This window comes from Grus americana, chromosome 29 (genome assembly GCF_028858705.1).
Source record: "Grus americana isolate bGruAme1 chromosome 29, bGruAme1.mat, whole genome shotgun sequence".
NCBI classification, from domain to species: Eukaryota; Metazoa; Chordata; class Aves; order Gruiformes; family Gruidae; genus Grus; species Grus americana.
This window is the reverse complement of record NC_072880.1, coordinates 2,745,150-2,773,082: the sequence shown is the minus strand read 5'-3', so window position 1 is coordinate 2,773,082 and position 27,933 is coordinate 2,745,150. Positions and strand designations below refer to the sequence as shown.

The 27,933-nt window shown below is 51.4% G+C and overlaps 2 protein-coding genes across 3 annotated transcripts in view; both read left to right on the top strand.

Moving 5' to 3' along the window:
* The window catches only part of ARNT (aryl hydrocarbon receptor nuclear translocator), a 27,129-nt gene extending 3,076 nt beyond the window's left edge, over positions 1 to 24,053 (top strand). The window contains 23 exon segments of the mRNA XM_054806327.1: positions 4,563 to 4,674; positions 5,953 to 5,997; positions 7,208 to 7,252; positions 9,902 to 9,946; positions 12,327 to 12,540; positions 12,701 to 12,914; positions 12,998 to 13,041; positions 13,043 to 13,064; positions 13,172 to 13,271; positions 13,684 to 13,749; positions 14,227 to 14,312; positions 14,729 to 14,805; positions 14,979 to 15,113; positions 15,575 to 15,649; positions 16,447 to 16,598; positions 17,993 to 18,103; positions 18,308 to 18,386; positions 18,732 to 18,855; positions 19,474 to 19,573; positions 19,925 to 20,078; positions 20,275 to 20,434; positions 20,828 to 20,979; positions 21,500 to 24,053. Coding sequence (XP_054662302.1) covers positions 4,563 to 4,674; positions 5,953 to 5,997; positions 7,208 to 7,252; positions 9,902 to 9,946; positions 12,327 to 12,540; positions 12,701 to 12,914; positions 12,998 to 13,041; positions 13,043 to 13,064; positions 13,172 to 13,271; positions 13,684 to 13,749; positions 14,227 to 14,312; positions 14,729 to 14,805; positions 14,979 to 15,113; positions 15,575 to 15,649; positions 16,447 to 16,598; positions 17,993 to 18,103; positions 18,308 to 18,386; positions 18,732 to 18,855; positions 19,474 to 19,573; positions 19,925 to 20,078; positions 20,275 to 20,434; positions 20,828 to 20,979; positions 21,500 to 21,589 — 2,402 coding nt within the window. The 3' untranslated portion in view covers positions 21,590 to 24,053.
* Positions 23,753 to 27,933, top strand: CTSK (cathepsin K). 2 transcript variants are annotated; one of them, XM_054806368.1, is made up of 9 exons: positions 23,753 to 23,883; positions 24,992 to 25,200; positions 25,821 to 25,947; positions 26,100 to 26,222; positions 26,341 to 26,496; positions 26,588 to 26,806; positions 26,902 to 27,067; positions 27,187 to 27,292; positions 27,375 to 27,933. In XM_054806368.1, the coding sequence occupies exons 1-9, from the start codon at positions 23,818 to 23,820 to the stop codon at positions 27,472 to 27,474; spliced, it is 1,272 nt and encodes a 423-aa protein (XP_054662343.1). In that variant the 5' UTR covers positions 23,753 to 23,817; the 3' UTR covers positions 27,475 to 27,933. The 2 variants fall into 2 exon arrangements, with proteins under 2 accessions (XP_054662343.1, XP_054662344.1); XM_054806369.1 differs by lacking the exon at positions 23,753 to 23,883 and adding an exon at positions 24,597 to 24,886.

The window sequence follows — 27,933 nt, the reverse complement described above, 5'->3', positions numbered from 1 at the left end:
CTGGCATTGCATGGGAAATTCAAACAAACTTAAAAAAAAAAACAAAAGCAAAAAACCAGAAATCTACCTACTTAAAAACTAAATCTGAGATGCAGAAATTGAGACGCTTTGTAAATACAAAGCCACGTGTGCTGTTCAGACCGAAGCCTTATAGTTGTGAGTGAAATGCAAGAATTCACTAAAGCAGCACGCTGGTTTATCTCAGCAGCTGTTACCTGCTCACAAACCTGCTCTAAACTTCTTTGGCTTTTTGAGGAGCTCGCTAATGGTTAAGTTTAAACTAAATCTCACTATGCTGAATGAACAACCGTGCGCTAAAACTCTCTGCAGCAGGAAGCACCGTTATTGCTGTGCTTTGTGCAGTGCCTGCCTGTAGCAGACTTAAGTGGTACAATAAAAAATGCGTTTAAGAGCTACAGCAGGCCCATCTCATAAATCACGATTTTGAATATTTTCTGTGACTCTTTCTCAAGCTTTTTCACTGTTGAGATGCCAGGAGTTGCCACAGACCCCTTCCCAGGAGAGCTGGGCTGGAAGTCTGGCTCTCAAGATGACATTCCCTTAGCAATCTTCAGCCTATTCTATTCTGGGTTGAGCTGTTGGCTGAATTGCAGTTGTGCTTGGAGATTTATATTCGGTTACAAACAAGGATCCGTAATTTGTCTGCGCTGCCTCTGTTTATCTCTTCTGGCCTTAATTAAATTTAACAGACGTTAAAGGCAGGCAGGGATTGATTCTGGAAAGGGCTGGAACAGAGAGACCTGACGAGGATGTTGCTTGTTGCAGCGGTGACTCTATGAAACCCACCCTGCCCTCTGAGAAAGATCGACTGGGACTTTCAGTGGCACATCTGATCTTTGAAGAAGATTGTTGCAGAGGAATATGTTCATTGCCTCTTTTGTTGTTTTGGAGTAGTTGAAATAGGTTGTTCTCACCGCGTTGGATCTCACTATGTTGAGTCAGAGCTAAGCATCCTGATGCCTGGGAACTGCCGCTCACTGCTTTGAACAACTGATCAGCAGCTTTCCCAGTGAATTAGTTTTACGTTGTGAAACTGGTGTTTCATAGGTTATAACGTATCGGGTTTTCTTAGAATTGGTCAACTCCTTTAGCTGGGTCTTCGACCCCGGTTGCCTCTGATGACTCACATCTTGCCTTTTACGTGTGGAGCTGGTGGCTTTCGAGTGCGGCGTTTTTATGCTCTCCCTCGGTATGCAGAGCAAATTATTACCAATTTACACTACCGAATCATAGAATGGTTTGGGTTGGAAGGGACCTTAAAGATCAAATCTCAAGATATTTTCTTTTCTTGCACTTGTGAAAGGGCACGAGAGGCAAATGTTTTCGAGTAGGAAGCTGAAGCATGAGGTGAAGCGCTTTCACCGTGCGATGCTGTTGTGAGATGCTCGTCCACGCAGTTGGCTCCTTAGAAATAGCAAAGGCTCAGAGGAGGCCTCTAAAAACAAACAAAGACGCCCTTCCTCCCTCCCCCTCAACCCTATTTCAAAGTTGATTTGCAGAGGAACAGCACAGTGTCACTTCCTTCCCCTGCCTGACAGAGGAAATTCCTCTCTCCTTAATAAAATTATTATCTGCCACACTCCAGAAACTCTATTTCTGTTCAGACAGTGATGTTTAAATACATGTGTTGAAAAGCCACGGGCTCCTTGGCAAAAGCAATAATCCTTCTGACCTGGTTTACTTGCACTTGAGGCCATGTTCCGCTAAAAGACCTTTGCTATCAGCCCTCTCTGCAGCTTGGGACTTTAGAAATATGGGAGGGGGCACAGAGGTGTCCAAGCGATCTGAAATCAAGCGAGGAGGAGATGGGGAAGGGCTGTGGTCCCAGCATGGAGGATGGAGCGTGAGGAAGGCCAACCCCCATGTATTTTAAGTGCATCACATCATCACTTTATCACATAGGGACCGATTTCCTGGCAGAGACCTTATATATTCACATACACCAACATCAAATAGTCTTCTGTCTTTTAAAAATCTGTTTCCATACCTGATTCTTTGTTCTCGATTATTTTACTTTTTTTTTTTTTTTAAACTTCAGAGGAGTCCTCTCATGTTTTGTTGCTGTAGTTAGTGTTGAAATCGGGTGTGCATGCTGTTGTTTGGGACTGTTGTTGTTGGCCCCTACAACTGCCAAGCATTGAGCTGGATCCTTATTCCGTATTTGAGGCACCCCTGGGAAATACTATGGACTGGCAAGGAAGAAACTTCTTCAGTAATGCTAGCTGCTTGGAGGAAAAATAATAGGCAGTAATAGAGGCTAGCAATATTACTGTGGTAAAAGGTTTGGGGTTTATTTTTTGGAAGAAATACCAGAAGTTTTGGAGCATGTTTTCTGAGAGCTGGAGCTGTTCCTGCGAGCTGGCTGCTGTGGTCCAGCCGCCCTGCAGAGGTGGTTGGGCTGCTGCACAGCTCCGCTTTTAGCTGCAAGCGAACCGCCGTCCAACTCTGGAAGTACTGCTTAGATGAAACTGCTGCTGGATTGAAATCTGACTTCAGGAACTGTAAAAACCCTCGTTAAACCCAGATGTATCTATGGTGTTGAAAATAGGGTTTTTTTCCTTTCCTGATGTTGGGAGTACAAAAGGCTGGTTTATGTTTGATGAGGTGAGAAGTAAAAACAAGCAGTGTTGCACAGAAGCTTGCTGTAGCGTAGCTCTCCTTTACTTGTCGAGCAACATCCTCGTGGTCTTGGCTAAGCTAAGCTTTCACAGCCTCGCAGCTTAAGCCCCAATGTGTTGCCATATTTGTTAAACCTGACTTCAATTCTTTGCTCTCTCTCACCAATTCTGGTAGCAGTACATATGTAAGCAGCTCTCGGTGTTCACATACCACTTTGCTGTGGTTTGGGAACCCCGGCAATAGGCTTTTGTGTGCGTGTGTTGGGGGTTTTTTTGTCCCCTCCACTTTGATAAAGCAGAAGTGGTTTTTCTACCTTCAAGGTATTCAGCATAGCTCAGTTTGCAAAGATTGTGGTGGAGATTCTCTGGCTGGAGTGACTGTTTTGGTTGCAGTCTAGCAGTTGGTTAGCAGGAAACTTAAAAACCCACAACCATTAAAAGGAGTACACAGCTGATTTATTTCAGAAACATGACAAAATGCCTTAGAACTTCTTTTCAAAACTCTGGTTCTGGTGCAGATCAGACTATGTTAATGTAGAAGAACGCTGAACGTGGCTCTCGTGGCAATGTTACAACATGGTTTCAGTTTAAGCTGTGCTGAGCAAGCTTTGAAGAAGTACAGAGCCTGTTATGTGTGCTCCTAAATGATTTGGAGTAGGGAAAAGCCCTGCTTGAGGATCAGAGAAGTAAAGCTTGGTGCCTGCTGTTAAACACTGCTTTCAAATGTGGGGTTTCGGCTTGCAAGGATGGAGAAATCCCTGCTCACCTTGGTAAGAGCCGGGAGCCGCTGGTGAAGCATGCGGGGAGGAGAAGGGACATCTGCACTGCCTGAACACAGGCGGGGGTTCAGAGCTCGCCTGCCCACACAGCCGGGGAAGTGGTTCAGGGTGTGTGGGTGCGTGGAGAGCCGAGGCTCTTCGCTTTCGTTGTGGAAAAAACCCATAATGTCTAACAGGCTTGGGCCTGCCGTTTGACTTGTGAGGGCAGCGCATTCAAGTTCTCCACTTAGACGCTTCTTTCTTTCCCGTGCACCAAAAGGGGTTTATTTTCCCATCTCGAAGTAGACTTTTAATTTTCTCAAATAACATTCTATCTACGTGGAACCTCTTGTAGAAGTAGTACTGCGGTACTGGGTGGTGTGATCTCTGAGGGCTCAGCAAGTCACACTGCTTGAGAGCATTACCTGGCTGTTTCATCTCTTAGGAAGCACTCATTAGGTTTCCTACTCCTTATGCGACTTTTCTACGTGTAAAACACATGGTTTTTAGGTCCAAGCAAGACTGCCATCGCACTTAATGGAGGTAGTGTCATTTCGGGGAAGAACTGATGTTCTTTGCAACTGGCCACACACCCAGAGCAGGAGGAGCGTAGGCAGAGACAGGTAATCATGGCTGTGGCGCCCACGGGTTGGTACTGCCGAAGAATAGAAATGACTGTCTGAAAGATTATGGTCTTCAAGGTGCCTTCCAAGTGTCTCAGTTAATTCTTTGTCTCTTAAATTGGGAAATAAACCCTCTTCAAGAGGCGGCGTTAATGGTATTGGGCAAACTCACAGCTCTCCTCCTCTCCTTCTGCGTGCTCATGCAGCTAGCAGATGAGAATGGGTTCAGCCCCTACCCGTGATCGCATCAGACTCCTCCTCTGTCTAAAAAGGAGACCACATCTTTTAGTTTAGCAATCTAAGCTTTTGAGCTTATGAAAACAGCATGTGCTCAAAGCTTGAAATGGACCCTTAGTGCAGGCTCTGGAGAGGCAGCAGATGAAAGGACCAGAAACGCACATTGCACAAAATCTATCCACATCAGATGCTGAAATGCCGTTGCTTTTAATGGGAGCTATATGCGGAGAGTACCCCACCCTCTGAACTAGAGGGGGATTTGACGTAATACTGGTTGATTTTCTTTTTTCCACTCTCCTGTTTAGAAATGGCATCAGATGTTTCCTCACTGGGTGCAGCCGTCAGCTCCGGGAACCCTGGCCCTGGTGCACAAGCTGGAGGAGCCATTGCTCAGAGAGCCAACAAGAGGCGTCCTGGGTGAGTGTGTACTCTGTGTGCGAACGGTTTTTTACTTTTTAAAGGGAGATGTGTGCATGAAGTGTATTTTTGAGGAAGCGTTGTTCTCTCGAAAGAGTGGTCAGCCTTGTGATGAGAAAACTTGTCTGCTTTTAAGCAGAGTTGTATGGTTCCTTCAGGTTCACTTTCTAGTTGTATTCTTTATGCCAGTCACACCCATTAAAGCCAGATTCTGTGTTACCTGTGAAAAGAAAGGATTAAAGTTGAATTGCACCTCACAGAAGAGGGTTGCTCACCAAGGACTGAGAGTGAGACAGGAGTGACTGAAGCAGTGAGCAGTGCCAGTTGCTGCAAGAGAGGTAGAGGAAGAGAGAATGCGAGTGCTGGGGCCTTGCTCAAACCTTTGCAACTGTGCCCCCTCTGGGAGAGGGTGGGGGAGAAGCCGCAATGTGCTTGTGGTAGGCTTTTTGTTTGCTAAAAATGCCTTTGCAAATTAAAAGGATATTGAGTGGCTGCTCTTAAATTCCTGGCACAAGAAATTTCCTCTTAATTTTCAAGCTAATTAAAATCTCTCCCTGTCCCCTGTCACTCAAACTCTTTCCTCCACCTCCATTTGCTGATGCTCCTGCTACCCTGCAGCTCCTCCCACGCTGTCTGTAACTTGTTCCTCGCACTTCATTTACAAACACGCACGCTGCCGTGCTGCATCTACATGCCAGTTTTCCATCCCAAAAGGAAACATAGTGAAAAGCCTTTCCTCTGTCCTCCCACGTTTGCTGGTCAGAAATGTTTTTTTGACCCTGTTACAGCAAACACAGCAACTTTGTCTGCTGTTGAACTAGGGACGCTCTGCAGGTCACCAGACTGAACTTTAACTCTTGAAGTATTTTGCCCTCTTCTTTTTTTTTTTTTTTTTTTTTTTTTAAATGCAACTGATCCAAGCTTTTAAGTTGAGAGCGCTCCATTTGTAGGCTGTTGATCAGTCCCTTGTGCAGGGAGGAGCCGTTGTGGGGCTTCAGATCGCTGCTTGGAGATCCAGGGCTTTTGGAACAGGAGCTTGTGTGCAGCGGGTGCTCCAGGTGGCCTTTCTCTCTTTGGAATTGTTTCCTTGCTCTGTTCCTGGTAGACATGTAAAGGACGCCACCTTCTAAACTTTGTGGGTTGTTTCATGTTAGCACATGGGATTACTTAAATCTTCCTTTCAGGAATCGTCTGCATCCCTGTAGGGACAGATGGCAAAGCAACCTGTAAAGGAGAAACTGCTTGGTTAATAGTTACCCTCTTGCTTATATTTTTCAGGCTTGATTTTGATGATGACGGAGAAGGGAACAGTAAATTCCTCAGGTGAGGGAGAACATTGCACCCAGAAGTTTCTCTTGTGAGATCTAAGTGTGTCTGCATGTTTCCCCCAGAGCAGGAGCTTGCTGCTCACGTGGCTTTTCCTCTCTACCAGTGCAGAGGGAAGCGGAGGGACTCTGAAGGAGGCAGTGCTCCGCTTCCTTAAACTCTTCCCTTTCTCCTGGTCAGCAGTATTCCTCCACATTTGCAGCTGATGCCAAAGCAAAGCTGCTGTGCACGTGGGGTCTCTGAGTCTGGAGAAGGGAGCGTGGCAGGGAGGGGATCCCGTTACTGCTTTGGATGCAGTCCCTGTCTCAAGTCTCCCTGGTTGGGCCCCTGGGGAGATGGGGGCAGCTGAAGAAGTGAGCCTTGCGAGCCCTGGGTCGAAGCAGTGTCGCAGAACTCCGTGATGATGTCGCTGTGTTCCGTACCAGCATCTCAAAACATTAAATTGTTTCCATGAATGTTTCCAGCAATCCGTGCTATAGGAGCACTGCTGTTGGCCAAGCCCCCCTCTTTATTGTAGAGAAGACTCTTCTGCCAAATAGCTTCTCAGCACAACAGTGAGATGCTGAGCTTTTGTTAGTGCCTCGGACACGTGTTACGTCGCTCTCATCTGTTGTGAGGATGCTTCGGTTAGAGATATCCTTACTCCCGAGGAGTTGGCGAGGCTGCAAATATCTCCTCTCGTGATCCATATGGAACACAGAAGAGTTGGAAGATCTCATGTCATTTATTTGTAGTCTCACTACGTGGTTTAGGATTGGACAACTCTAAATGATACGGGAGGTTCCGATGTTACAGTCTTTTAAAGATGACCACGGAATGGCTTTGAGGTGATAACGGTCCTGACAAACATAGGGTTTACCTACCGAGATCCTTTGGATGAGGGTCTTGATTTGGGCTAACTGTATCTGCAAAGTGCAATTTAACCTATTTCTTTGTGATTTTCCTAAATTACTGAGTGAGATGCCACTGTCCTTGATCTGAATGTGATGTGGAAAACTTCATCAAGGTGATAAAAATAATTAAACTGCAGACTTTTAACTAGGTAAATGAAGAGCATGGTTCTGGATTGCCTATGCACAGCAGAGTTTGCCTTTTTAACACTAGGCATTTTTTGGTGTGATTTATTAAAGCTCATTGTTCTCTCGGTGCCTTTGGGAAAGAAGTATAAATGCTTTAAGAACTCTTCTTCCTCTCCCCCTTCTCCTAGATGCGACGATGACCCGATGCCAAACGATAAGGAGAGATTTGCCAGGTAAGAGTCTGCTGTGATGCAGTTTTTGAAGCTTTTGGTGCCAAGCCACCTTAATGTAAGAGAAATCCTGCAGCGCCCTTCTAATTAGTGGTTAGATTTTTTCCCTTTGAAGGAAGGTGCACCAAAGGATCCAGACACTTCCCTTGATGGGTTTTTGGACCAGTTCATTATGAGCATGTTGAAATTATGTTCCTCTTTTTCAACATTTCTTTCAGCTGTTGCCCTGGACTCTCATTCTTTTCTCCTGCTCAAGAAACTTGCAGGGAGACAAGTTTCATGCTTAGTTCAAGTTTTACTTGAACAAGGTTTCCTGGGAAATGTTGTGGTTTCTGCGTTTTGTGGGGGAGTTGGGCAGAAGCTTTCTCTATGAATGGGGGATTTCCTAGAGATCAGAGTGTACCGTAACATTATAGGCAAAATTTTTGACTCTGATTGTCTACTTGTTGGTATCTGGGAGTAGCTCTGTACCATTTAGCACTGGGACTGACCTCATGGTATTTTTACAGCCCGTGGAACTCAAATATTTCATGGGTTTATTTTGTGTTGATGTGTAACATTTTTGCCAAAGCGAGGTTCTCTTGTGTGTGTTCCGAGTGCTGTAAATTCCAGGGTGTCCCCTGAGCGCGAAGGCGCATTGTGCTGTGTCTTGCTGGGAAGAAAACTGAGCAAATACAGAATATGCTTAGTGGCTTGTCTTAAGGAGGGGTCCGACTTCAGAAAATCCTGAAATCGGAGTTAAAATTCAAGTGATTGAGGACGCTGGGGGAAAGGACTGCCCACCACATTGTGTCAAGGAGCGGAGCAGGGCAGATCACATCACAGGGTGAGCCAGGAATGATGTTGGCTGCTGGGGCCTTTCCCTGGGATTTCACTGAGATCATGCACTGAAAGTAGTCGTCTAGAAATAAAGACTTTGGAAAATGTCCATTCCGGAATGGTTCAACCGGAGCTGTAAACCTGTGTCAGAGTCTCAATGCAGAAAGGCAAGGAAAAAAAAAAAAAAGAAAAATGGCAAAGCTCAGATTTCAGGTCACTGTCGTGCTATTACCTGCCAAAGGACTAGGGGGGGGCTTCTGAGCTGGGGCTCTCCAGCTTTTTAAGTGGTTTGACTTGTTCTGAAGTCAAGCAAATGAGAAATGTGTTTGCTGGCCCACATCGAATAACATTGTTCCCTAGCGCAAGTCTTAAGCTCTGGGAACTTAAGGTATAGCAGGCCCTAATAATACATTTAAGTGCTGAGATAATGCAAAATACCCAAAAAAGCATGTGCTGTAGGCAAGCATTGCCGTGCTGAACAGCACAGGTTAAAAATTCTGCTCCATAACTGTGTGGTGGCAGAGCCAGAGTGGGGTCTTGGCTCCCTGTGGCCGCTGTTGTGGCGTGGCCGTGGATTACCCTGGTTAACACCCACATGGTAGGCGAGGAAGGAATAAACAAGGGAACAAAACAACTGAATGTCACTTCTGAATTGCTAAGACCCCCTGTCTGGTGGGGCATCAGCAGTACCTGCGTGCTTTGATGTCAAGACTATTGCAATTACTGGCTCGGGCGACTGTCTGAAGACCAGTGGCAGGAGGTGAAGTGACAAAGTCATCGGTGGCGTTGGGGTGCCGAGGCCCCAAATGCGGCTGTAAGAAGCCTGGCACAGCTCCCCTCTGCCCCTTGGCGTGCTCGGGACTGCTCCTGTCGTGCTCCTCACAGCCCTCATCTTCCACTACGCTCTTCCCTCCTCAGATGACGTTTCAAAACAGAGCATGAAAGTGAACACGATGACTTTTTTTTAATGTACTGTACTAAAACCATTTTGAAGTGGAAGGGTCCCACAGCTGAGTAATGCTAAAAACACCTACTGTACTCCAGAAATCCACAGTGTATGTTTTAGATGCTCAGCCTTTGAGAGATTGCATGCCTGCCTTCCTGAACACGTGTGTTACCTTCTCCTTCCCTGGTGGTAGCTTTTGGGGGATTATTTGTTTTCCAAGGCAGCCAAACCTCAAGGAGGAAAACTTACCATCAGCCTCTGTAAAACAAGGTTTGCAGATTCCTCTGCCCTGAAAACTGAAAGTGCACGCAGGTTGGTGGGGTTGCCTGTGTGCCGTTTTTGTCGATGATGCGCGTAACACCTCTGTGTGCTATTTGTCGTGTAGCCGTCTCAGCTGTGCTGTTCTCAGTGGTGTCTATGTAGCAGCATTATGAAAATGTGTGGCGTTAGCTGTGAATCTTACACTGTTTGTGGATTTGAGGTTTTTAATCTGCTTTTCTGATTTGTTAATACTATCAAAGAGGCTATTGATATTTTTTTCTTTCTTTAAAGAAAGAGTAGTTTAATGTGACTGGGACCCTAATTCCCAGTTCTGTCATTAACCTTCGAATCTTGCGCAGAATAATCTGCAGCTCGGTTGTACGTAAAGCAGAGCTACCTCTTGCCTGTTTTACAGTCTTGGTAAGAGTCTTAAAACTTCAAAATGATGCAGATAGCAGGCGCCCATTTAATGTGTAATGTTGCAAACTAATGACCGCTTTGTTTTATGGAATTGCTCCTCTGCAAAACAGATGTGTCTGTAGGCTGGGTTTCCTAGTACATCTTCCCATTTTTCATTTCTTTAAACTTTTTCCATTTTTAGCTTAGATCGCTGATTTTATTTTTAGGTCTGATGATGAACAGAGTTCAGCGGATAAGGAGAGACTTGCCAGGTAGGATAATGGAGATTTCAAGCATGGACAAGCAGAGTATTTCCTTTCCTTAATGTTTCTCTAGGCATCCCTTCTCTTTTTCCCCCCCCTTCCTTCCCTCATCTGCTGCAGTAGAGGACTTGAAACTGAACAGACTTCTGGAAATCGCTGTGTAATTGGAATTAGGAGGGGAAAGGCATTTAGTCCCCTTGTGAGAATGTCTTTGGGGAATACAGAAAAGGATTTGTTTGCCAAAGAGGGCAGGGTAGAGCCATTGCTTTCACCTAGTACTGTAGCTTTGCTAACCTGTGCTAAATACAGTTTCTCTTGTGCTGGAGCAAGGTGCCAAATGGCCCGTTCTCACCCCGGTAAGGTTTTGTCACAGGAATGCAAAATAGAGCTTAGTGTACTAGTTCAGGTTTTTTGTACCCCATAAAACCTTCCAGGAAGGATGGTGTCCTGTGCATTACAGTGATTTAGGCTTACTGAACACAGGATTCTAATTTTTTTTCCCCAAGTTCCTATTTATAATTAATGAGGGAGCATGGCTGAGTTGACTGAAGCAGTCACCTTGAATGCTGTACCATTAATACAGCAGGAACGTACCCCGAGAATGTGGCCCCGCAGCTGGTCAAGATGGCATGGGGTCAGGACTGTGTTTTTCCAGCAGAAAACCATCCGACTCTAGACATACCCTTCCCGATTTTCAGCTGCAAAAATAAAACCTATCAAGGTTTCTGTTGCTTGCCACCCACAGCTCGTTGCTGCTGCAGAGCTGAGGGTTGGTAATTCATGAGAGTGGCTTGTTTTGTGGCTTGCCACCTGGAAAACTTATTCTGTAACTTCTTAGGACTGTTCCACCCCGGGCTTCTTCAGGATTCTGGTCAGTTTATTGCCTGCTGGCTGGTTTTAAAACAAAAAATAACCCCCAAACACAGCCTTTCCTAACTGCAGTGTTGCATAGCTTAAATATTTGAGGAGATAAGGAAACCCTAGAGGCGGGGCCTGTGAGCAGAGCAAACAGCAGTGCTTTTCAGGGATTTCTCCTCCAGTGAAGCAGCGACCCTTTCCTCTGTCCCCTGTAAGCTGTTGCTGTCGTGCAAGAGCCTGTAGTAAAGAATATTTGGCGGTGGGGCCAGTAAAATGTCCAGTGGTGTCCCAGTAGCTGTTGTAGTGAAGGTAGCTTCGTTTTCACACTTGAGCATGTGGAGAAACTGAATTAGAGGCGAGGGTGATAATTGAAGCGCTTCTTTTCCTGAATATCAGTCTCTTGCAGCAAGGAGCAAGGTCACTGAGTGATTGCACATGCCTGGTAGTGATAAATGCTCTATTTGTTATATTTCTCCTCCTTAATTCACTTGCCTGTCTGTGTTCCTTCTGACACTTTCATCTCATCTCATTTCCCACCATGTGCTTCCTTGCATCTGATCCATCCTTCTGTATAGGAAACCTGGCTTTTAAATTCTGTTTTTAAAAACCCACCTTAGTAACCCAGTTAAACCACACACACCGGATAAAAAGAACCCAGTCTAAACAGGTTGTGTTCTGATCTCCGGGGGTTGACGGGGACTGTGCCCTGTGAGCAGACACGCAAAAGGCGTGCAAAGGATGCAAAGGACCTCCTTAAGGACTGTAAGTGGGCAGCATTCATTGTGGTGCCTCTTCGGAGGTCCAGGTGTGTGCCTGGTAGACGGTCTGCCCTCGATCTGTACAGAAATCAGGTGTAGATCTCCTCTGAAGCTTTCCCTCCTGCCACCATATTGTAAAAGGCTCTCGATGTAACTGAGGAGTAACTTCACAAAGGCACTGCAAGGTGAGACTCGTCTGTTGTGATTTAGGTGCCCAAGTCTTAGCTGCAGGCCTGGCCGCCTCGGGTGGTTGTTGGAGATGTGGGTGTCCGAGAGGTGATGGTGGAGGGGATCTGATTCATCCTCGGACAAGCAGCGGGTGGGATGAGTCTTCCTAGTCTGTCTGCGGCAGTGCTGTTTAAAGGCAAATTTTCTCCGCAGTGAGGTGAGAGCAGAGGCCGTAGGAAAGGAAGAAATCCTTTGGCTTGCTGCAGTGCGGTGGAAGCGATGGGGAAGCTTCTTTCTCTGCTAAAATAGCTTAGCCTAGCTCGTTGCCTTCACCAGGTACCAGGGAACCGATGTAATTTCAAGCGAGGCTCTTGTCTGCAGCAAAGAAGGTCCAACTGTAGACTCTCCTCCTTGCACTTGTTCCTGCGTTCCTTTGTGCACGCCCAGCATGTGAGGCGCTTGTAGTCCTTCTAACTCCTGACGACCCTGATGCATCTCTGTGTTTTGCACTCTGGCCTTGCGGAAACGTTGACACGGGGAAAAGGCTGAGGCTTCTGGCCTGTCAGTAACTTCATCTTCCTCCTCTCCTCCCTGGCTTTTTGCAGGGAAAATCACAGCGAGATTGAACGTAGGCGAAGGAACAAGATGACTGCCTACATCACAGAGCTGTCAGACATGGTGCCCACCTGCAGTGCCCTGGCCCGCAAACCAGACAAGCTCACCATCTTGCGCATGGCTGTCTCTCACATGAAGTCCCTGCGTGGCACAGGCAACACCTCCACTGACGGCACCTACAAACCCTCCTTTCTCACTGACCAGGTCTTGGCTTGATGCTGCTTCATGGGGAATCCTGCAATCGGAGCAGGGAATGAAATTGTGGGTGTGGGGGGGGAGACAGGCACCCAGGGCGGGTTTAGAGGGCGTCACCTGCTGAGCTCTGGAGTTAAGAGCGTGTCTGTCTGTCTGTCTGTGAACGCAGGAACTCAAACACCTGATCCTAGAGGCAGCCGACGGCTTTCTGTTCATAGTGTCCTGTGAGACCGGGAGGGTGGTGTATGTCTCCGATTCCGTGACTCCCGTCCTGAACCAGCCGCAGTCGGAGTGGTTTGGCAGCACCCTCTATGACCAGGTGCACCCGGACGACGTGGGCAAGCTGAGGGAGCAGCTGTCCACTTCGGAGAACGCGCTGACAGGTAAAGCAGCCCGGGAAGGGATCGACGGGGGCGGGCAGCATCAAAGCCTGCGGAGGACTTGGATTAAAACCTTCCCTTTGTAGAAGGAACCAAACCCTGGTGCCTTTCTAACAAGGATTCTGCAGCCCCCCCCCGAGATTGCATCTAAAGGTACCACTGGTGACACTCGTGTCTTGCTAGTTTCCTGTGACCTGGTGCCTGCGGCGGCGAAAGGACTCGCCTTGCAGCAGCATCTTCGTTTTTTCTTCTTTCTTTAGGTCGCATCCTAGATTTAAAGACGGGGACTGTCAAGAAGGAAGGCCAGCAGTCCATGAGGATGTGCATGGGTTCACGAAGATCTTTCATCTGTCGAATGAGGTAATGAAGAGATTGCTTGGGCAAATCTCACTTGAGCCTGAAGCTGAACTTGAACTTGTTCCCTGGCCCCGCCGTGCTTTTATTTCAGCTTTTTTTGCCCATTCTGACATAGACGTGATATAACATGGCTGAGCTGCCTGCACAAAGCTAATGGTCAAGTTCTCGAGACTTTTCTTTGCCCTATGCTAAGATAGCGCTCAAGATTGTTGTAGAAGATCCGGTTTCAAGTAACAATTTTTGATCCTATGTTCCACCTCCCTTCTTGAAGTCTGTAGAACGAGACCTTTCCAGTTGGATGGAGGAGACGCAAAGGTTCATAGAGCGCTTCCTCTTATCCAAGATTGTCAAATTGTTTTGATGTTGACCAAGAAAGATAAAAACCTTTCCCTTCTCATTTCTGATTCTGGTACAGGTGTGGCAACAGCTCAGTGGATCCGGTCTCTGTAAATCGTCTCAGCTTTATGAGGAATCGCTGCAGGTAAATAATATGAGAGTTATGGGCAAGCAGGCTGTGTCGCTGGGAACAAAAGGAGCTACAGCTCTGTCGTCAGGGTGGTGAGGACACGCTGTGGTGAGGGTGGACTAGTACAGCTCATAGAAGAGTTTAGATGGATCTGCTGGTAGGGGAACCAAAGTACCACTTTGAGGAAGATAATCCTGGGGAGGATTAATCTTTCTCTATTCCAAGATGGGATTTGAAGTCACTTTAACACCACGTGTTCTTCACACTCTTGTTGGGCTCTGATGTGTCTTGTCCCTTTTTAATTTGAAGGTGAGATAGGTTCCAACCTGTTGTGTTCGTGGACCTCTTGCATTAATGTTAAGTCTTTGTTCTGGTGTTTACCCTGAAGATGTTCTGCGGAAGCTTTTTTTTTTTTAAATACAAGCAGAAACCTTGCCTCGCCTTACCCCGGTTTAACATACAGCACAATCAGTCTGTTTTTTCTCTTCCAAGGAATGGCTTAGGTGCAGCAAAAGACGGCGAACCTCACTACGTTGTGGTGCACTGCACAGGCTACATAAAGGCCTGGCCCCCTGCAGGTAATGACTCCGCTGAAGTGTTCAGTTGTGGCTGGGTTTGAGTTGTCCATTCCATGAACTGAATCTGCCAGCAAATGCTTTCCAAATACATCTATCGCTTTTTCTTATTCTAGGATTGAACTGCTTTTTGCAGCTGCTGGATCAGAGATCTGTCTCTGGACAGCAGAGATACTGTAGGGGATGGAGATCACAAGTTGCTGTCTGACATGCTAGCTTGTGCTGGAAGTTACAGAGATCTGGCAAAAAGAGGGAGGGGGAGGTGACTTAGTTTACCAAATTCCTTCATGGGAAAGGATATTGAATGACAAAACAGGGTGGAGAGATGTATTGAAGTTGGAACTGTATGTCTCTTTTCCTCCGAAATTGGTAATTTTTCCTGTATGAACCTTGCTGAAATTTTTTGGCACTCCTCTTAGGTGTTTCGCTGCCTGATGATGACCCGGACGCTGGCCAGGACAGCAAGTTTTGCCTCGTGGCTATTGGCAGGCTCCAGGTGAGTAGCATCTTCCAATGGTGCAACACTGCCTTGCCCTGGAAGTCCAGAGAGCTAAACTCTTCTGCCTGAAGATGTTCCCCGATTGCCACAGATCCAACTGCAGGGCTGGCTGCTCGTGAGAAAGCGGCTCTCGCAAGATTTGATAACACGGTACCTGTCTTACCTCGCAGGTCACCAGCTCGCCCAACTGCACAGACATGAACAACGTTTGTCAGCCAACAGAGTTCATCTCCCGACACAACACCGAAGGCATTTTCACCTTCATCGATCACCGCTGTGTGGCTACGGTTGGCTACCAGCCACAGGTGAGAAAATGGCAGGAGCTTTCTAAGAAAGAACTGCTGTTCAAGCTTACTTTGCCTTCCTCCCTCTCTTGTACGTTGTGGCTCCGCTTGTCTAACAGATCTGATAAAACGATGCCCAGGGCCTGACCCAGACGTGTGTTTTTTCTCCACCAGTTGCTTTTTCATGTGCTTTAATAAGTACTTTGATCACTGGAAGGGCGGGTGGCTCTGGATTATGTCTAATGTCAATTAAGATCGTTTTTTGCCTCTATTTGAGTTAGAGATCAAACGTAAGTCAACTGCTGTTGTGCTTCTCTTTAAAATACAGCGTGCTGGTCCCTGCACTCGGTTTGTGTAACAGCGATGGGGGGGGGGAGCAGTAACTACCTGTCCAAAGCAGAATTAATAGGGCAAACCTGAAAGAGGGAGTCTGCCTGCCAGGTGGACTGACTTGATCTCTCTACTAATTGCTTTAAAATTAGGAACTTCTGGGGAAAGACATTGTGGATTTCTGCCACCCAGAAGACCAACAGCTTTTGCGGGACAGCTTTCAGCAGGTAAAACGCTTCAGCTACTGCTTTGCATGCAGCGTGGTGTTCAGATTGGAATCTGTCGTGGTGCCTGCAAAGCAATGAAATGAATTGGAAAACCAAGAGGAAAAATAAACCTTAGCTATTTCTCCATTGCCCGATGGCAAACAGTTACAGATATAGTCACATAACGGTAAATGTGCAAAACAAACCAGAAGCATCTGATGTCTAACTCTTGAATTCATCCTCTGGCTGCTAGCCTGGTCTGCTTTTAGGGCCAGAGACGTGGCTACAAAGTGCCTACCTGAATGCCATGCTTCTGTGGCTGAAACACTGGTTCATCTCTAGGGCCCAGCCCAGTGCTGCAGAACTCGAAATGGATGTGGTTTGCTTGCCCTGTTGTCGTTACTCTTATTTCTGAGGGCGTTGGACTTGTGGCAGGGCAGGTAAGACTGCCCCTGTGCTTTCATGACTCCAAAAAGTAGCTGCTCATATCCATTTGTCCAAATAGTTGGAATCAGAAGCAACAGCATGTGCTTCATTTGCTGGAGGCTTTTTCATACATCTCACCACTGCAAAGAGATAAGAAAGGTGAAAGGCAAACGGGGGATGTTAGATTCCCCTCCCATATCATTCAGGAATCAAAACAGCGCAAGGGTGTAGGAGCAGTGCCATTTCCTTGGGGAAAACCGGGATGCGGTCTTGTGGGCTTCGACGCAAAGGGCCATCACGAGGTTGTAGGGGGGGTGGCTTGTGCGCAGAAGCAAGTTGCTCTTCAACACCTTCTCTTAGCAGGTACTACTGATGGCATTACGTTTTTTTAGGTGGTGAAGTTAAAAGGCCAGGTTCTGTCAGTCATGTTCCGATTCCGATCCAAAAACCGGGAATGGCTCTGGATGAGAACCAGCTCCTTTACCTTCCAGAACCCCTACTCGGATGAAATTGAGTACATCATCTGTACCAACACCAACGTCAAGTATGTACATGGAAATGACTTGCCGAGCACCAGTGATAGCGCACGAACCTGATGGGATCTTGTCCCAGAATAACTGCTGGCCCAGAGAGTGGCTTTTCATCTGAGCAGGGCTGTCTGCAGCTGGTGATAGAAAGTAAATGCTTATTTTTCTCCACTGCTGCAGTTTTGTCCTTGGATTCAGAAAGGAACTCCGATGGGGAGACTGCTCTCCTCCTTTTCCCTCTCTTGCCTATTCTAATGGGTTGGTGCCTCTCCTTTGGGAGTGATCAGAGCTGCTCTCTCTTCCCATGCGTGAGCTGCAGGCCCCTTACAGAACAGCAGCAACTGAAATGAAGGAAAAAAAATAAGTGCCCTGCATATGATTCCTAACTGCAGGCGTGGCAGGAGCAGCAAATGGAGCCTCTCCAGCCAGGCAAACTGAAGGCTAGATTGCTTGTGGGCAGGTGAAAAGCTGGGATATTTTTACTTTTTTTAACAAGGCAAGGTCCTAGAGAGCAGGTAGCACTTCTTCCCTTCCTGCAGCCGGCACGCTGATGCTTTCTGATGAGAAAGTGTTAAGGGTTGAGCAGTGACGAATCCTGCTGGCGTTAGAGCTGTGGCCTGAGTGCAGGACTGAAATCTGATGCAGATCTGGTAGAGGCCTTAAATCCTGTCCCGCCATTAGAGATATCTCTTTGAACTCATTCATTCCACACGCATCCATTCTCACATCCATACTACGCCTTCCAAAAGCACTGCGTAAATTCAGACCAGATAAGCCGCAGTCTGCGTCTGATCATGTTTGAGGTGCATTTTATGTACCTGCATCTTTGCTAGGTTACCTGTATTGTTTCATCTTCAAGATCAGGTATTACTGAAGCAGCAGCTTGCAAAAGAACTGTCGAGAAAATGCTGGACTTATTCCATTCCTTTCTTGTGGGAGTTAAACATTAACTGACTCCTGACAGTTAACTGAAGAGCATAACGAACTCCACCAACGTCTTGGGCTTAAAACCTCAAACTGCTGGTGGTCTCTGGAGTGTCTGACCTAGAGCTGAATGCAAAACCTGGGGGGGGGGGTTTAGGTTCCTACAGCCTTTGCTTGTGCTTTAAGGGTGATGCCGATCTGGCCGTGCTCCTGGTGTAGGTTGTTAATTGCTCCCCTGCTCGGTGACTGAGTGGGAGGGGGCCGAGCCCTTCGGCTCCCAGCCGGTAGCGTTGCATTACACGACACCCCACTTCAGAGACCGTGGAGACCGAGTGGAAGGATCCTTCACTCGAACAGGCTTTGCAAAAGCAAAGCTGCCGATCTTACCTGAGACAGGCGCGCTCTCCTACACCCAGTAGCCAACTGCTTGCTTTCCTTTGGTATTTTTTTAAATACATTTTTTTTCTTTTTTTTGTTTGCTTTAAAGGAACTCGAGCCAGGAGTCTCGGCCTGCCCTGTCAAACTCAATGCAGAGGCCCCAGCTGGGGCAGAGTGTCAGCCTTCCCCTGGAGATGGGCACGGCACAGCTGCCCCCAAGGTCAGGAGGTGCTCAGCTCCTTTTACTGTGCCTCTCTTGCTGGTTCTGCCCTCCTGTCAAATAGCCTTCCTACCCAAACTTTCCTCTCTGCAGCAATGAACTCCTCTGGGCTAGTGAATCATTGGTGTAACCACAGAGTATCTGTTCCCTTGGCAATCGTTTTTAGCAGCGGTGTTCTCCTGTTACAGAGGCTTTCTATTTTAGGCAGCAGCAGCCGCCACAACAGACAGAGCTGGAAGTGGTCCCAGGAAGAGAGAGCCTGTCTGGTTACGACCACTCACAGGTAAATCAACAGGGCTTTCGGTTACTCCTCTGTTTGTTGTCCTGCGTTATTTAAATTACCTTTTGCTGGGGCTGTAAAGGTGGCCACACGAGATTGCCTTGAGGCTGCTGAGAGTTTGGAGAGGAAGGTGTTCTGCCTTGGGTTTCACTGAATCCGCTTGCTTGATTCTGATCCTCCCTGCTGTGCCATCCCGATAAAATACGCAGGAGTCCGGAGAGCAACCCGGCCTCTCACATGCGAGTTCTTTGCCTGCAAAGCCCTCGGCTGTTCTCTGTGCCGGCTGCGAGACCGCCGACTTCCTTTGTGCTTGAGGTGCTGATGGCTCCCGTTCATACCCACTCCCAGGTTCCCGTCCAGGCTGTGAGCGCTGCCGGCCCGGAGCACAGCAAGCCCTTGGAGAAGGCAGAAAGTCTTTTTAACCAGGAGCGGGACCCAAGGTTCAGCGAAATCTACAGCAGCATCAGTACAGGTAGGGAGCGCTGGGCTGCGAGATGCAGCCAGGGGCACGGTGTGCATTTATCCCGTTTCAGCTTTGAGCTGAGTGCTGTTTGCTCTTTCCCGAGTCACTCAGAGCGGTTCTGGGCGCAGAGGCTCAGCATGACCATGTTGTGTCAACCCAGGTCTTGCAGAATTTTGATTTTTGACGCTGGGTGGATAATTCCTGTCTGCGCCGATGTGCTGTTGTGGCAGTGAACTGTCCTGCAGCCAACATCATGCTGGAGAGGTGTGGGGAGGGAGTGGGTGATGAGGTGCCTGGTGCTCTCTGTGTTACTGCCTGCCTTAGGCCGATCCTTCCTGCTTGTCCCCAGAGAGCAGTTCTCTGTGTTCTAGTCTGGGCACAATGTAGTGGATGCTCTAACCCCAGAGGACCTTAATGCGAAGTTTATTAGAAAATGGAGAGGAAATCGAGTTAAACAGGCTTTTACAAAACCATCTGGAGTCCATGTCTGGATAAGGAACAGTCTTGTTGGATGCTTTGGCTCAAAAAGTCTTCCTTCTCACGGACATGTCTCTTGCCACTGGTTCTCTGTCCCTGTTCCTGCTGCTGAGACTCTCAGCCTTAACACGACTCAACCTCTCTCCACAGACCAGAACAAAGCCATTCCTGCCAGCACGGTGCCCGCCAACCAGCCCCTCTTTACGCAGGGAAACACTTTCACCCCATCGCGCCCTGCTGAGAACTTCAGGTGAGGCTTCCCATGCTGCGCTTTGAACGGCCTCACGTTCATTTCATCTTCGCTTGTTCTGTTTGTGCATCCTTCTGCAAGAGCTGAGTGTTCCCGGCCCCTCTCGCCGTGCCACTGATTGTCCGTAAAGGCGTTCCTACGTGGCGTGCACTGAAAATACAGAGGGAGCTTATCCGGGCATTGGTTTCGCTGGGGGCGAGAAGGGCTCCTGCTCCCCGCCGCTCTCCTGCTTGGTGCTGCTTTGCTCCTGATGGGCACTGGGCTTGTTTCCCCCCACCAGTAACTCGCACGGACAGTGTTTGTGCCTCTGTCCTGCACGTGACCGCTAAGAGTGCCGCCTCTGTCTTCCAGGAGCAGCAGCATGGTACCTCCTGTGAACATTATCCAGCAACAGCCGCCCTCGTCAGCGGGCCGGATCTTAGCGCAGATTTCCCGCCACCCCAACCCCGCTCAGGTCAGCGGAACCAACTGGGCTCCCGGGACGCGGCCAGCGTTCACGCCCCAGGTAGCAAAGCCCCGAGTCCCCGCTGCGTTACGGCCCCTTCTCGCTGTGTGACTCAACCTGCTTTAACGCTCTAGCTGAGCCGTGGAGCGATGCTCTGTGCCCGTCCGCTTTCCCCTTTGGGGCCAGTCCAGCAACTTCTCACCCTCCTTAAGACAAAGTTTGGAATAAACGCCTCTCTCTCCTTGCTCTCTTACAGCAAGTGGCATCCCAGACGGTGAAGAGTCGTCCCCCGTCCTTCGGCATGGGGACTTTCCAAGGCACGCCGTCCTCCTTCAGCCCCATGACAGCGCCTGCCTCTACGGCTTCCCCGACGGGGGCCGCTTACCCGAACCTTGCCAGCCGTGGCACGGGCTTCAGTGAGTACGGCGTGGGGTGGCCACAAAATCCCCTGGGAGGCAAGCTGGGAGCATCAGTCGGATACGGCCTGGGGGCGATACCATCCCATCGCTTTCTTTTGTGTGCGTTGGGAATCCTGCTTTGGCTTACGCTGCCTTGATCGCCTTTACCCATCGTCCTGCCACAAGGCTCCAGAGCAGATGAATTTTGAACCATTTTAAGGCTGTCTGGGAGGAAACAAACCCCTCTGGGACTCCCCTGCCTTTGTTCTTGTTCTGCCGGTGGCTTTTCCTGGAGGGGAGACCCTACCCCGTTAACAACCAGGCACCGTACAATGTGTTGTGCGCTTCCCGGTCCCGATCAAGGATCGTGGAAACCAGGAAACATTTGCTGACGTGTTCTCTCTCTGACAGCCGCAGAGGCAGCGCAGACCCCCGCTCCGTTCCAGACACGGGCAGCCGAAGGTGTGGGGATGTGGCCGCAGTGGCAAGGACAGCACCACGGCCCGGCATCTGGGGAGCAGCACGTGCAGCAGCCGCAGCCAAACCAGCCTGAGGTCTTCTCAGTAAGACGGGGCTTTTCTTAACCTCCCGAGCGAGGACCGGTGTGGGTCGGTCTTGGGGGAACGAGTGGTCTGGGCAGCCGGCTGAGAGCTTGTCCCTCTAGTTGACAAGATCTGGTGAGGTCTGGGACTTGGGAGTAGCCTGAAACTGGAGGGGAGAGGGCAGAGGCCTCAGCTGGGCTGGCTTCGTTGCAGGATCAGTGCGAAACTCTTACCAGCTCTAATTAAAACAATAACAAAAGAGCCAAATTCCCCCCCCCCCCCCAATCCAGTAAAGCGAAGATAACTCTTGAGAGTTTGTATTCCTCCAGCGAGCTGCTGTTCTTGCTTTCTGAGGAGTCGGTGTCACTGCTCGTGACTTCCATGTGCTGCTGCTGCTGCAGCCTCGGACACTGCCCCTGCGTGCCCTGGGGGGGACGGGACCGTCCGGGCGCGCAGTACCTGCTCTGGCAAACTCCTCGTGGCTGAATTACTAACAAGATACTCTAGTCCAGACAATAACTCTCTCCTTGTATCCTCGCAGGACATGCTGACGATGCTGGGAGACCAAGGACCCAACTACAACAACGAAGAGTTCCCCGAGTTGAATATATTCCCTTCTTTTTCAGAATAAAATAAGCCCTCGGGGAAGCAAATCATAGCTCTTATAATATCCATGTGTAAAGGAAAACACCTAAGTCTTTTTTTCAAAGACTGCTGAACTTTCTGAATACTTCCTACCTTCTGGAGGTGAAACTCTGCCCGACAGCCCGGAGGATGGACGTTGTGGTTTTGGGGCACCTCCTCTGTGTGGTGCTGGCAGCGGGGGACTGTTCGCCCGGAGGCTTCAGGACTCGAGTGCTGTGAGAGCGGCCGTGCCCGTTGACCAAAGGCCCCGTGTTTCCGGAGCCGCTCGTTCGCGGCTTTTTGTTCTACGCGCTGGCTTTGGTCGGAGGGATTCCCGTCTGGATTACAGACAGCCCCTCCAAACTCATAAAGGTGGCTTTTACTGTTTTTATTTCAATCTTCTATACCGTGACTCTTTTTTTTTTCTATAAAACACAAAAGTATTGTAACTTTTTAAATATTGGAAGAAACTCTTCCAAAGCGTTAACCCTGCATAACGCAATCCTGGAGGATGCTTGCGTAAGAATCCTTGTAAGCTGGTTTTCTCGCTGGAGGAAGCTCGGCCGTCTTTATGGAGGGTTGTTACTGCGTCTCCAGTCCGGGGTGCTTTATTTAGAGATTCCCGTGTTGGCAGGCACATCGGGGTGTGTTTGGATGCCGTCTCTTCCGTGAACCGTGCAATGAAACGGGGCTCTGTACTCGGTGTGACCTACAAACTCCCGTGGGGCCCAGTCCTTCGTGTGAATGACGGGATAGTTACGAGCCATAAAAATATTATGTATGTAGCTTTGTTCTCGGTGCGGCAGTTTTGCAGCTGATGGGTTTCCGTGCTGCCGTGAACCGATGTTTCAACAGGCTTTTTTTTTTTTGTCAGCTTTTATGGCGGGGGCGGGGGGGGGGAACCCGCTCTGCGCTGTCCATGCAACTTTACCACATCTAGATGGAGTTCCTCGCCTTCGTTTTGGAGCCGGACGTCTGGTTTCCCGCACACAGAGGCCCTGGATGTGTTCAGGGGCTTGCCGAGGAGGAGTTGTGGTTTTCACTACCTGCTCGGTGTTTGTTCTTACGCTCACCGTCTCCTTAAAGAGCAGCTCTCCGCATATGATGACCCTGTTGCCAAATCACGAAATGGAGGAGAGCAGGAGAAGATAGGGAACAGAATGATTTTTTTTTTTTAAATATATATAATTTTTAAATTTTAAACCTTGACTTTGAATCTTCTGGCTTTTTCCTTTGGCGGGGGGAACAAACTTATGGCAAACCTTAGCCTCCTCGGGGTGCGTAGGGGCTGGACGAGCAGTTGGATTCCCCTGTGCTGGCAAGCCTTGCTCCAATTTCAACAGGAGAATTTGTTCCTTGCGGAGTTCGACTTGGAAGGAAACTTGGCACAATTGCAACGGAGGAGGAACGCGAAGCTTTCCTGGAAGAGCCGGGGTTTTGTTTTGGATGAAATCTGGGTGTTTCTCCCTCCTCCCGGGCTGGCCGTGAGGGTCCTCGCCCGGCGCGGGGCGAGGGGGGGACGTGGCGGTTGGACTGACGCCCCTCGGTGCCGCAGCAATGGGGGAGACCCTCGGGAGAGCGGATTTTGGGGTCGTTCCTGGCAGACCGTGTCCGTGGGGGGAGGCTTTGAAACACGAGTGTGACTGTCGGGTTTCAGCGCTCGCAGGGGCCCACAGAGGAGCAGGAAGCTGTCGTTTGTTTGTTTTTTCTCTCCTGCTTTTGTTGGAAAATTGAAGGGTTTTTTCTCACTTCATGGACACCACTTCCAGATTTACCTGTGGAAAGGTGGGAACCTCCTCTTTGGGATCCACCCCCCGTCCTTTTACCCAGGGAAAACACTACCAGCAATAACCCCGACGGGCCCCTCTTCATCTGCGGCAGCCCCTCGTGTCCCGCGCTGGTCCCGCTGCCAGGCTGCGGAGGAGCTCTGTGGCGTGAAATAACACGACGTCAACCGTGCCAGCGTCCTACCGCAGGACGAAGGGGGCAAAGGAGGAAGAAAATTCCCGTTTCTACGGAAATCGAGCCCTGGGGAACCCAGTTGTGGTGCAACTCCAGCTCTGACGCTCCGTCCCAGGGCAGCAGCGGGAGCCGGACTTGCCTTGTGGTGCTTCCACCCCCCCCAGCGCACCGGGACCAGGGATGAAAAGCGGCAACTTCAGGTCTGCGACGCTGCTGTAGCCCCCGGAAAATTCAAGCTGCTGGGGAAAAGAAACCAGCTGGAGCAGCCAGCAAATGCCGAAGCTGTTGGGAAACGTTTATTGCCTTCACGTGCAGTTTTTGATAATTGTATTTTTCAATGTGAGGGGGGATTATTTTATCGTACAATCGCTTGGGGCAGGCAGGAGCCAAACCTCCTCCTTGGGGGGGTGGGGGGCTTGTTTTGGGGCCAGGGCTCCCTCTTGTTGCAAGAGGTGCAGATGATTATATGTAGCAGAGATTTTACAACAAGATATTTTCCCTTTTTCAAAGCGCGCTCTCGTTTCTCCCTCCTCCCGTACTGCGCCTACCACCACCCCTCCCTCCCCTTGGCCTCGCAGCGATGCCGAGGTGGCGGAGATGGTGAGGACCCCCGGGTGCTGCCTTCATCCCGGGGCTCCCTCTCTCCTTCTCCCTCTTAATTATTCGCAGTCAGGGGCTGGAGCACGTTAGCAGCTTTCCCTTGTGATCTCCGGGGTTGTGGATCGTTGGATTCTCCCCGAGCCCTGCGGCCGGAGAGGGGATGCAGCCTGGTGCCCCTCGTTCAGCCTCGCCTCCATCTCTGGCCCCATCTGCCCGGGGGGGCAGCCCCCTAAAATCCTCGGCTCCCCGCGGTTCGCTCCCTGTGCCGGTGGCCTCAGCGCTCGGTCATGCGCGGCCGAGTCAGGGCCCCGTGCTCGGTGGGGGGTGACTCAGCCACCCCCTTCTCATCAGCTGGGGAGGGTGAGCGTTTGGGGGGGGGGGGGTGCCGGGTCTCTCAACCGGGGACCCCCAAGGTGACGTGGGTGTAGTGTAGAGCTGGCTCCAGCCCACAGCCCTGCCCTGGTTCTGCTCCCAGCCCCTGGCTCCCCAGGAGCCTCCATCCTCGTACCCATGCCTGGAAGAGGAGGATGATGATGATGTCATCCCCAGCGCAGCGTGCCTGGGACAGGGACCTAATGACACCGGGTTCCCCCGGGACCTTCGGGCAGCGATCAAGGTTTTCTGAGTCGTCCCGGCAGGCGCCGCGTGACGAGGTGCCAGTCACCGCAGAAAGCACCGTCTGGCCCCGCTTCCCCCGCGGTGGCCGAGGATGAACCTGGGCCCCCCTGTACCCCCAGAGCTGGTGGGAATGGGCAGCCCCCCCTCCCCTGGGGCAGGAGGGTGTCCCCAGGGTGGGATCCAGCGCCACGAGCCCCCGAGCCGGGGCTGACTCAGCTCTGCCCCACAGCATCACGTGAAGCTGGGAGGGAGCTGCCGCTGCGTCCCCCCCCTGTCTCCCCCTTCCCTCCAACCCTGTGCAGACCCAAGCGACTGCCAAAATTTTCCAGCTGCCTCTTCACTTCCTCAATCCAGCGGCATAAAAGAGCTGCGGCCGCGGCACCCCGCATCCCCCGGGCCCGGGCTGCGCCGTCCTCCTGCCGACAGCACCATGCTGGGGTAAGCAGCCGGGAGGAGGTCCCGTGGGTGGACGGGAGACCCAACGGGGCGTTGCTGGGGGCAGTCGGGTGGCTTTGGACCCCCCAAGAAATGGACCCCAGTGGGAGTGGGGGATGAAATAGGGTCCCATGTGGCAGCGTTGGGAGCCTTAGAGGTGCAAAAGGGGAAACTGAGGCACGGAGCATCGAACGGGGCTGTGGGCTGCAGGCTCGGGCTGGTGTCCCCGTTCCTGCTCTGCCCCGGGGGTCTGGTGAGAAAGCGGATGCTGGGTGCAAGTGGGTGAAGCAAGGGAGGGGGCAGGATGCCCGGGTGTCCCCCCAGCCTGCGCCCCCTGTTCTGTGCACCCCCAAACCCCAGTTTCCCCCAGCCTGGGGCTGCCGGGAAGGCGCCAGCAGGGCGGTAATGGGAACCAGCTGTCCCGGCTCATGTGATGCCTGCGCCTGGCCGGCGCTGCCCACGGCGGGGACTCGGCCCCAAAACGGGGGGGGGGGGGGGGGGGGGGGGGGCCAGGTCCCGTGGGCTGTTAACGGGGTGGGTGCACGGGGTTCGGGTCCCCCCCAGGGTGGGCACAGGGTCCCGTCCCCCGTCCGGCCCTCCCAGGCTCGGTCTCTGTCCCCCAGGATGTGGTGGCCCACGCTGCTGGCCCTGCTGGTCCCTGCAGTGGTGGCCCAGCCGCACCTCGAGCGGGAGCTGGACGCCCAGTGGAACCTATGGAAGAAAACCTACGGCAAGCAGTACAACGGCGAGGTACGGCAGAGCCCCGCGGGAGGGGACTGGCCCCTGGGGGGTACCGGGGGGAGCTGGGGACCACCCTGGTGATGGTGGGGGTGTCCCCACGGTGGGGAGGGGGGACGTGGGCAGAACCCCTCTGCCCAGCACCATCTCACCCCGCGGGGCAGGTGGACGAGGTGGCACGGAGGCTGATCTGGGAGAAGAACCTCAAGTACATCAACAGCCACAACCTGGAGCACGCGCTGGGCATCCACACCTTCGAGCTGGCCATGAACCACCTGGGTGACATGGTGAGTGTCACCGGGGAGGGGACAGCAATGGGCTGGGAGAAGGGACTGAGCACCCTTGGGTGCTGCTCTGCCCAGCAGCCCCAGGGCTGCACCCATCCACCCCGGGCTCCTTCCCCAGACCAGCGAGGAGGTGGCGAGGACCATGACGGGCTTGAAGGTGCCCCACGGCCGCCCACGTCGCAATGAGACGCTCTACGTCCCCGACTGGACCGAGAGAGTCCCGGCTGCCGTGGACTGGAGGAAGAAAGGCTACGTGACGCCCGTTAAGAACCAGGTAAGCAGGGTGCTCCTGGGGGTGCCCCAGAGCGGGGTGGCACCCCAGTGTCACCCGTCGTCACCCACTGTCACCCATCGTGTCCCTATAGGGCCAGTGCGGCTCGTGCTGGGCTTTCAGCTCGGTGGGCGCGCTGGAGGGGCAGCTGAAGCGGAAGACGGGAAAGCTGCTGTCCCTCAGCCCCCAAAACCTGGTGGACTGCGTGACCAACAACGACGGCTGCGGCGGCGGCTACATGACCAACGCCTTCGAGTACGTCCGGCAGAACCGCGGCATCGACTCGGAGGACGCCTACCCCTACGTCGGCCAGGTCTGGGGCTGGGATGGGGAGTAAGGTCTCCATCTTCTCCCTCCCCAATTGCCATCCCATCCCCACCTCACCTTGACCTTGCTGGTCCCGTGCAGGACGAGAGCTGCATGTACAACCCCAGAGGGAAGGCGGCCAAGTGCCGCGGCTACCGGGAAATCCCTGAAGGCAACGAGAAGGCTTTGAAGAGGGCTGTGGCCAGGATCGGACCCGTCTCCGTGGGCATCGATGCCAGCCTGCCCTCCTTCCAGTTCTACAGCCGCGGTGAGGGGCTGGGGGGGGAATCCCCCCCTCTGGTGCCCACTGCTTGCAGGGCAGCTTGGGGAAACTGAGGCACGGCTGGGTGGTTTATCCTAAGCGTAACCGTCCGTCCTGTCCCCCAGGCGTGTACTACGATGAGAGCTGCAATGCTGAAAACATCAACCACGCGATGCTGGCGGTGGGCTACGGCACGCAGAAGGGCACCAAGTACTGGATCATCAAGAACAGGTACGGCAGGACGGCGAGGCCGCTTCTCACCGGGTCGGGATTTACCCGCCAGCGCCTCAGGCTCTGCCTTCTCTCCCCACAGCTGGGGCGAGGAGTGGGGCAACAAGGGCTACGTCCTCCTGGCGCGCAACATGAACAACGCCTGCGGCATCGCCAACCTCGCCAGCTTCCCCAAGATGTGAGCGCTCCTGGAGCCGTGCCGCAGCCGGCCGCCCTCCCCGCTTCCCTCTGTTCAAACTCGGCCTTTTCGCTCCCAATCTCCAAAGCTGACGTCGTTCCAGGGGGGTTTCTGTCTCTCTGTGAGAAGTCTCCCCGGCTGCAGCCGAACGGTGTGATGAGCTCCCCCCAACTCTGTTTTTCCCGGGGCTCCTTTGCGGTGCCAGCACTGTCCGTGCCGGGTTCTGCCTTCCCGCGGCTGCGGACGCTCGGGGCCGGGCTCGGCCAGCTCCAGAGAGCCTGATCCGACCGCAGATGCTTGTGCAAGCAGGTCCGGCGCCGGCCTCTGCCTCCAGGAATGTGGATGCACGGGGAAATCACGCGCAGGTGGAATATCCCCCATGGAGAGCGCAGGTCTAGATCCCAGCGGGGGCTGCAGAGAACGATATGACTTTATTTTTAAAATAAACACCGTTGGGAATAAA